The sequence below is a fragment of the Columba livia genome, chromosome 5, assembly GCF_036013475.1.
Source record: "Columba livia isolate bColLiv1 breed racing homer chromosome 5, bColLiv1.pat.W.v2, whole genome shotgun sequence".
Taxonomy (NCBI): Eukaryota; Metazoa; Chordata; class Aves; order Columbiformes; family Columbidae; genus Columba; species Columba livia.
Genome location: NC_088606.1, coordinates 179,180 through 188,412, shown reverse-complemented (window position 1 = coordinate 188,412; position 9,233 = coordinate 179,180). Strand labels below are relative to the sequence as shown.

The following is a 9,233-nucleotide window of genomic DNA, read 5'->3' as shown; positions in this document are numbered from 1 at the left end:
CAGAGGCCTCATTTTCCCCTCTTGTTTCCTCTCAGGACCCCCATCTGTTGGCCCCTGTCGAGGGTTTAGATTGCGGGGTGACAGTAAAACCCTGGCAGATGTATTGTTAACCCCGTCTCCCCCCCACTTCCCCCTTTTGCCCCTCCCTCTCCCCCCTTCCCACTCAGGACAGGCGATCCGGAGGGAAAGAAGGACAGAGAGAAGAGAGTTGGAAAAACTGGCAATGTTTTACTAATGCTATATTAAGAGTAGAGAAAATAATACAAAACCAATCCTGAAAGTCTCAGCAACTGCAGAGCCAGCACCTGAAGTCCTGGACTGGACTCTGCAGCCAACCGGAGCTGGATTCAGTCTCTCAGCAGGCCTCAGTTTGCAGGGACGACTAGCAAGGTCCTCTCCTAATGTCACCATAAGCAGAAGGGACGAAAAGGGGCAAAGAGGACAAGATCCTCATGATCTGCCACTTGTATATGAAGTATTCATGTGAAGGGGATGTTATACACGGTTGGTCAGTTTGTTGGTCACCTGTTTCTTGTTGCTCCTCTTGCAAGATGTGAATCTGTCCTTATCAACAAGTAAGCATTCCATTGCAATGTTTATCAAAACATGTATGTGTCTGGTTCTCCAGGAAAAGGCAGCTAATATGAAGCTTTAGCTGACAGGCAAATTCATGCTGTCTGCCTATCAGATTGCCGGAGGGGCGGGCGTCGAGGGCTGGGTACTGCGTGCCGCCCGCAGCCAATGATGGTGCGGAAGAGGCGGGCGTTGCGGTGTCCCTACTGCGCATGCCCCAGTCGCGAGCGCTGATAGGCGGAGAGGGAGATGATTGACGTGTCCCGGGGAGCGAACCGGGATGCGGCAAGGGGCGGGTGCTGCAGTCTCCCTAGTGCGCATGCCCAAACCGCGAGCGCTGATAGGTCCGCGGTGTCTCGGGGCCGGGGCCGGGGGGGGAGACCGGGAGCGAACGGGAACGGGGGTCGGGGCGGCTGCGGAGCCCTCGCTGCGGCCGGCGCCCGGGCATCGGGAGGCGGGCGGCTCAGGGCCGCCCTTCGTGAGGTTTCCCGGAGGCGGCAGAAGGGCGGAGGGGAAGGAGGGGACAGCCGGGGACCTCCCGCTGCGCGCGTGTCCGGGGCGCGGCGGCTGTCGGTGCCCGCGGAGCCCGGCGGGACGGCGGGGGAGCGCGAGGGGCACGGAGCGGCGAAAGAGGCGGCAGGTGAGTGCGGCAGCGGCGAGGGTGACCGTGCCGTTGGAACGGGGGGAGCGGGAGGGGCCGGCGCGGCGCGGCGCGGAGGCGTTCGGTTCCGGTTCCCGCCCCCCCCGCCCTTACGGCCGCGCTGGCGAAGCTGCTGGGAGGCGTGCGGTCCGGAGCCGCGTCTCCCTCCGGCGCAGCGCCCGTGCCCGGTGCGGCAGCCCCTCCGGGAGCGGCGCAGCCCCCGTCGGTCGCGGGGACGGTTACAAGCAGAGCTAAGGCGCGGTTGCGGGCGGGCTGGGTGGCGTGGCGAGCGGGGCGCCGCTCCGGCGGGAGCTCGGGGCGAGCCCCGGCGGGTTCCGTGTCCTGCGGGCGCGGCTTTCGCGCCGCGGCTCTCTCTGTGCGCTTTTTTGTTTGGTCGCGTTTGTTTTTTGGTTTTTTTTTGGCGGGATTCCCGCGAAACGCGGCACGAGCGCTCGCCCGGGGCTGCCGCGGCGGGTCTCAGTGGCGCCGTCCTGTGGGCAAAGCGCGGTACTGCACCCGGCCGCCCCAACGCGGTGCCGCGGCGCGCCTCGGTGCTGCCGCCCTGTGGCGAAACTCGGGTACTGCAGCGCCCGGCAAGGCGGGGGGCAGAGACGCCGATCGAGCCGCGGGGGTTCGCGGTCGGGTCTGTGCGTGCCGGTGTCCGCCCCCCCCCGACGGGGGTCAGGTCCCCATTGGTGTGCAAACGACATCCCTCCCTCGGGGCCTCCTTAAACGTTTAATGACGTAAATATTGCTCCTGCTAACGTTGTCGGCGCGGCTTCTTTTCTCAGTGGATCCGTCCGGCAGTCGGTGGCCCACGGTTGCTCGGCAACAGCAGAAGCGGATTGAAGGGACCGGCCGCTGGAGGATGCCGAAGCCTCCCGGGTCAGCGATGGGAGCAGCTTTGCGTAAAGCGAGGGGTACGTGAAGCCGGGCGTGCGGTGCCGACCGCCCAGCAGGTAAGGGAAGCTAAAGCTTTACCTCCAGGGACTTCTGCCCAGAAAGCTGAAGCAATTGCTCTCGCGTGAGCTGTAGAGTTACGCAAAGAGAAGAAGATTAGTAGCTGCACTGATTCTAAGCAGGTTTCTTGAAGGGTGCGGGCCCTTGAAGCCGTTTGAAAAGAATAAAGTGTATTAACGGCACAAGGGAGGCAGATTAAACGTGATGCTCCGGTTGCTGGAAGCTGTGCTGTTGCTAGGAGAGTTGCCGTCACGCGTTGCAACGGGCCTCAGAAGGGAAACGCTGCTCAGGAAACTGGCCATAAATTGGCAGGCGCCGCTGTCAAACCAGCCGCCGAGAGGACAGAGACCGGTACGGAAGCCGCGTCTCTGAGCCCAGGTGGCCGTGTCCTCCAGCCAACGTCAGGGAACTGTAACAAAGAGGATAAGCAATTAATAGGAGATTTATAGCCCGATCAGAATTAGGGTCCAAAGGAGCCGTCACCGGCGACGGGAGAGCAGCGGCGCCTCGCGGCGCAAGGAGCTGACGTGCTCTGTCGAGATCGGACGAACAGGTAAGAGCGAATTTAGAAGCCCTGTGCGAGCGAGGCAATGGGAAACGTGCCTAGAAAACCGTCTTGATAGTGCACACGGGGTACAGACAAGAGCAGCCGGACGAGGGAAACGTACCAGGACGACGCTGGCAAAGGGAGTTCTCCGAGCTGCCTGGAAAAGGGGGGTGTCGATACCGGCCGGCACGAACGGCTCCCTTCTCGGGTCGGCCGGAAGCGTTGCCGTGCCGGGGGGCGGCTGCCGGCCTGCGGGCCGGGGCTGCGGCTGTTTGGGGCGCTGCCCCCGCTTTGTTTTCCTCGGGGAGCCCCCCCACGTTCGGGGGCTTGTGGGACGTGCACGTGCGAATGACACGGTGTTCCCAGCTGCTCTGTTCTCTGCCTTGTTTTTTCAGGTGCCTGTCCCTGTTTTCTCTTCCCGCTTTTGAAGAGAAGCTGCCGAGTCAGCGTACGCTGCGGTGAAGTTCTACAAGATGCAGCCCTCAGGAACCGGTTGACGTGAGGGAAATGCTTTCTGACCGCCTGCGCGGTGAGGGGACGTTTTTCACCTTTTAGCTCCTTCTGCACGACAAGAGGGAGACGGAAGGTTAAGTAACACGTTGTTTAGGAGCTGAGAGCTTGGTTTGCATTTAACTAATAATTAAGAGACGTGTTGTCAGCGAGAAACTAAACGATTACAACTAACCTCATCAAATGAAGTAAAGACAGGCCAGCCAGGCGTGGTGGTGGAGTTGCTCTCTATGTGAGAGAGCAGCTACAGTGTACTAAATTCTGCCCAGGAGCGGATGAGGAGCGAGTTGAGAGTGTATGGGTCAGGATCAAGGGGCAGGCTGGCAGGGGTGACACTGCTGTGGGCGTCTGTTGCAGGCCACCAGATCAGGCTGAGGAAGCTGATGAGGCCTTCTATGGGCAGCTGAGAGCGGCCTCACGGTCACAGGCCCTGGTTGTTGTGGGGGATTTTAAGTTCCCTGGTGTTTGCTGGAAGGACCGTTCAGCCAGCCAGCCACAGTCCAGGAGGTTCCTGCCGTGCATCGGTGAGAACCGCCTCATGCAGGTGGTGGAGGAGCCGACTGGGAGAGGTGCACTGCTGGATCTCATCCTCGCTAGCAAGGAGGGTCTGGTCGAAGCAGGAAAGGTTGAGGGCTGCCTGGGCTGCAGTGACCACGAGAAGGTGGAGTTCAGCATCTTGGGTGGCAGGAACAGAACAGCAAGTAGAATTGCAGCCCTGGACTTTAGCAGGGCTAACTTTGGCCTTTTCAAGCAATTGCTGGGGGAAATCCCACGGGCAAGACTGCTTGAAGGAAAAGGGGCCCGAGATAGCTGGGTTGCATTCAGAGATTGCTTCTTCCACGCTCAGGATCAGAGCATCCCCACACGAAGGGAGTCAAGGAAGGGAGCCAGGAGGCCTGCGTGGTTGAACAGGGACCTGTTGGGTATGCTCAAGCAGAAGAGGAGAGTTTGCAGGTCATGGAGGCAGGGGCTGGCCACTTGGGAGGAATATAGGGCTGCTGTTAGAGGATGCAGGAAGGCAGCTAGGATAGCCAAGGCCCCCTAGAATTACAGCTGGCGAGAGGGGTCAAGGACAGCAAAAAGAGCTTTTTCAAATACATAGCAGATAAAACTAACACCAGAGGCAATGTAGGCCCACTGATGAACGGGGTGGGTGCCCTGGTGGCAGAAGATACAGAGGAGGCAGAATTCCTGAATGCCTTCTTTGTCTCTGTCTACTCTGCCGGAGGCCGTCCTGGGGAGCCCTGTACCCCTGAGACCCCGGATGAAGCCAGGTCAGTGGAGGAGTTTGCTTTAGTCGATGAGGACTGGGTTAGGGAGCAATTAAATAGTCTGGACATCCATAAATCCACGGGTCCGGATGGGATGCACCCGCGGGTGCTGAGGGAGCCGGCTGAAGTCACTGCTGGACCGCTCTCTGTCATCTTTGCCAAGTCTTGGGAAACGGGGGAGGTGCCCGAGGACTGGAGGAAAGCAAATGTCACTGCAGTCTTCAAAAAGGGCAAGAAGGAGGACCCGGGTAATTACAGACCGGTCAGCCTCAGCTCTGTCCCTGGGAAAGTAATGGAACAGCTTCGTCTGGACAACAGAGCAGTGAGGTGGGTTGCAAACTGGCTTAAGGAGAGAAGCCAGAGAGCGGTAGTCAATGGTGCGGAGTCCAGCTGGAGGCCAGTATCCAGTGCAGTGCCTCAGGGGTCAGCGCTGGGGCCAATATTATTCAATATATTCATTAACGATTTGGACGAGGGAATAGAGTGCACTATCGGCAAGTTTGCTGATGACACCAAGCTGGGAGGGGTGGCTGACACGCCAGAAGGCTGTGCTGCCATCCAGCGGGACCTGGACAGGCTGGAGAGTTGGGCGGGGAATAACCTGATGAAATTTGACAAGGGCAAGTGTAGAGTCCTGCACCTGGGCAGGAACAACCCCAGGTTCCAGTATAGGTTGGGAAATTACATATTAGAGAGCAGTGTAGGGGAAAGGGACCTGGGGGTCCTGGTGGACAACAGGATGACCATGAGCCAGCCCTGTGCCCTTGTGGCCAGGAAGGCCAATGGCATCCTGGGGTGTATTAGAAGGGGGGTGGTTAGTAGGTGGAGAGAGGTCCTCCTTCCCCTCTGCTCCGCCCTGGTGAGACCGCATCTGGAATATTGTGTCCAGTTGTGGGCCCCTCAGTTCCAGAAGGACAGGGAACTGCTGGAGAGGGTCCAGCGTAGGGCAACCAAGATGATTAAGGGAGTGGAGCATCTCCCGTGTGAGGAAAGGCTGAGGGAGCTGGGGCTCTTTAGTTTGGAGAAGAGGAGACTAAGGGGGGACCTTATCAATGTTTATAAATACATAAAGGGTGAGTGCCATGAGGATGGAGCCAGGCTCTTCTCGGTGGCAAACAACGATAGGACAAGGGGTAATGGGATCAAGCTGGAACACAAGAGGTTCCGCTTAAATTTGAGAAGAAACTTCTTCTCAGTGAGGGTGGCAGAGCCTGGCCCAGGCTGCCCAGGGAGGTTGCGGAGCCTCCTTCTCTGCAGACATTCAAAACCCGCCTGGACGTGCTCCTGTGCGACCTCACCTGGGCGTTCCTGCTCCATGGGGGGATTGGACTGGATGATCTTTTGAGGTCCCTTCCCGTCCCAAACATACTGTGATACTGTGAAGAATGCGGCTTAGCAGCGCTGCTGACTCTGCCGTCCCGTTCCCTTCCCCGTTTCAGCCGGCGAGGCGGCCGGAGGACCCGCTCTGTGCGGCCGCGGGGCCCGCGGAGTCGAGGGCTCTGTCGGCGCGCCCCGGGGGTTTCTCTGGAGAGACTCCTCGTCTCGGTCGCGTCGCGGCGGGGACGGACGAGGACCTCTGGCGAGGGGTCTTTCTGCGCTGGGAGCCGGGACCGGGCACGCGCTCGCGGGGCGTCCGTAAGTCGCGGTACGGAATTTAGGCAGGATAGCGCGCACGGGCTTGCGAGCGCCTTACAGGCGTGCGGTGGTTGCTCGTGCGGCCAGCTTTTGGTGTCGGTTGTTCCGGCGCTCCGTCGCGGTGTAGAGCCGGCCCCGTACGTAGCGGTGAGGCGTACCGCAGTTCGGTTTGATTCTCGGATAGGCCTCGGCTCTGACTGTGCACTCGAACGCCAAAACCTACAGCGGAAGCTGCGGTGGCTTTAGCGTGCAAGGGGCGCGAGCGCCGTGAAGCCGCCCGTGTGGCCGAGCGTCCCGATCGCGGCGCTGAGCGTTAGACGGACTTGAGCCGCGTGCCGGAATTGTTTTGTTTTGGAGAGGGCGGGATAAACCTGGAGCACAACTTGTGAGGGCGGTACGTCGTGGGCAGGTTTTAGTATTGCCTGTGGAGTGCCGCTAGAAGCGTTCGTAGTTCTTGCTTGTCTCTGTTACAAGGTGAGCCGTGTCGTCCTGCGTGACGCGTAACGGGAGGACGGCGCGGTAGCGGTGCTCTGCACAAGAGCCCGTTGGGGGGTATTTTAGCTGGCGGGAAAGAGATTGGGGAACCACCTGGTGGTAATGCGAGGAGAGCAGCCCTGGCGGAATCTGAGGAGCCGAGGCCGTTGTATAAATTGGACAAGGAAGGAAAGGCTGCGGGCACAGCGCGGTGCTGCACCCGGCCGCCCCAACGCGGAACTCTAATGTGGAATTCCTGTGTTTCAGAGGGGGAGCTGTGACCGCCCCGTGCTCAGCAGACCCCCCAGCCCGGGTGGGGGGAGCAGCGCCGGAGCGGGAGACGCGGCTCCGTCCTCCGTCCCCAGCGTGCCGGGGGGCGGCTGCCGGCCTGTGGGACGTGGCTGCGGCTGTTCGGGGCGCTGCCCCCCCATTTTTGGGCGCTCTGGTATGTACATAGGTAAATGGCGTTTTAAAGTAATGTGCTGCCCGCTGGGGCTGTTTTCCTTTTCTACCTTTTTTTTTTTGAGTGAATAAATGGGGGGACTCGGGGGGTGACGATGACGTTGCTGGAGGAGCAGGCCAGTGAGAGATGGGGGCTTTCAGCCCCAAAACGCCTGAACAGTCATGGGTGGGGTGTTTAGTGGTGCTGTGGGGAGGAGAAATTTCTCCCTGTCCGTTGCAGAGAAAACAGAACAATCCCACATCAAAGCTGTCCTAGAGAAGTACTTGCTGTTTGTCATTCCGGTTCTAGAGCAGCCCGATGTGCTGTTAAAGGTTGTGGTGGTGCGGGTCAGGGATCCCCAGGCTGTGCCGAGACCGCAGGACGGCTGCTGGTGGAACAAAGTCCGGGACAGCTTCTCAGAGTAAGAACCTCTCTATTTGTTCTCCTCGGGACACATCCCTTTGCCTCTGGACCCCTCACAAGCTCACTCGCCACCTTGTTCCCTCAGAAACCCGTTTCCTCCCAGTTCCTCTGCGATTACCCTGCCTGCCTTTGGGTCCCTGCAGGCTCGTTGGTGGCATCACGGTGCCTGTTTGACCTTTTGCCCCGTTAAATTCCCCTCTTTTCTCTCTTCCCCTCAAAACTTCCCCGGTTGCTCTTGTCACACCCCAGAGGCCTCATTTTCCCCTCTTGTCTCCTCTCAGGACCCCCCATCTGTTGGCCCCTGTCGAGGGTTTAGATTGCGGGGTGACAGTAAAACCCTGGCAGATGTATTGTTAACCCCGTCTCCCCCCCACTTCCCCCTTTTGCCCCTCCCTCTCCCCCCTTCCCACTCAGGACAGGCGATCCGGAGGGAAAGAAGGACAGAGAGAAGAGAGTTGGAAAAACTGGCAATGTTTTACTAATGCTATATTAAGAGTAGAGAAAATAATACAAAACCAATCCTGAAAGTCTCAGCAACTGCAGAGCCGGCACCTGAAGTCCTGGACTGGACTCTGCAGCCAACCGGAGCTGGATTCAGTCTCTCAGCAGGCCTCAGTTTGCAGGGACGACTAGCAAGGTCCTCTCCTAATGTCACCATAAGCAGAAGGGACGAAAAGGGGCAAAGAGGACAAGATCCTCATGATCTGCCACTTGTATATGAAGTATTCATGTGAAGGGGATGTTATACACAGTTGGTCAGTTTGTTGGTCACCTGTTTCTTGTTGCTCCTCTTGCAAGATGTGAATCTGTCCTTATCAACAAGTAAGCATTCCATTGCAGTGTTTATCAAAACATGTATGTGTCTGGTTCTCCAGGAAAAGGCAGCTAATATGAAGCTTCAGCTGACAGGCAAATTCATGCTGTCTGCCTATCAGATTGCCGGAGGGGCGGGCGTCGAGGGCTGGGTACTGCGTGCCGCCCGCAGCCAATGATGGTGCGGAAGAGGCGGGCGTTGCGGTGTCCCTACTGCGCATGCCCCAGTCGCGAGCGCTGATAGGCGGAGAGGGAGATGATTGACGTGTCCCGGGGAGCGAACCGGGATGCGGCAAGGGGCGGGTGCTGCAGTCTCCCTAGTGCGCATGCCCAAACCGCGAGCGCTGATAGGTCCGCGGTGTCTCGGGGCCGGGGCCGGGGGGGGAGACCGGGAGCGAACGGGAACGGGGGTCGGGGCGGCTGCGGAGCCCTCGCTGCGGCCGGCGCCCGGGCATCGGGAGGCGGGCGGCTCAGGGCCGCCCTTCGTGAGGTTTCCCGGAGGCGGCAGAAGGGCGGAGGGGAAGGAGGGGACAGCCGGGGACCTCCCGCTGCGCGCGTGTCCGGGGCGCGGCGGCTGTCGGTGCCCGCGGAGCCCGGCGGGACGGCGGGGGAGCGCGAGGGGAACGGAGCGGCGAAAGAGGCGGCAGGTGAGTGCGGCAGCGGCGAGGGTGACCGTGCCGTTGGAACGGGGGGAGCGGGAGGGGCCGGCGCGGCGCGGCGCGGAGGCGTTCGGTTCCGGTTCCCTCCCCCGCCCCCCCCCGCCCTTACGGCCGCGCTGGCGAAGCTGCTGGGAGGCGTGCGGTCCGGAGCCGCGTCTCCCTCCGGCGCAGCGCCCGTGCCCGGTGCGGCAGCCCCTCCGGGAGCGGCGCAGCCCCCGTCGGTCGCGGGGACGGTTACAAGCAGAGCTAAGGCGCGGTTGCGGGCGGGCTGGGTGGCGTGGCGAGC

At 60.4% G+C, this 9,233-nt stretch overlaps 1 protein-coding gene across 7 annotated transcripts in view; it reads left to right on the top strand.

The window, feature by feature from the left end:
- The window catches only part of LOC135579494 (collagen alpha-2(I) chain-like), a 68,532-nt gene that overhangs the window by 22,409 nt on the left and 36,890 nt on the right, over positions 1 to 9,233 (top strand). For 3 of the 7 annotated variants that reach the window (XR_010472642.1, XR_010472643.1, XR_010472641.1), the window contains one exon: positions 2,005 to 8,935. Coding sequence is in view for 1 of the 7 variants with exons in the window: in XM_065062989.1 (XP_064919061.1) it covers positions 823 to 1,953 (1,131 nt within the window). In the remaining 6 variants the exon portion in view is untranslated. The other 4 variants (XR_010472645.1, XR_010472644.1, XM_065062989.1 and 1 more) reach the window with 3 other exon arrangements.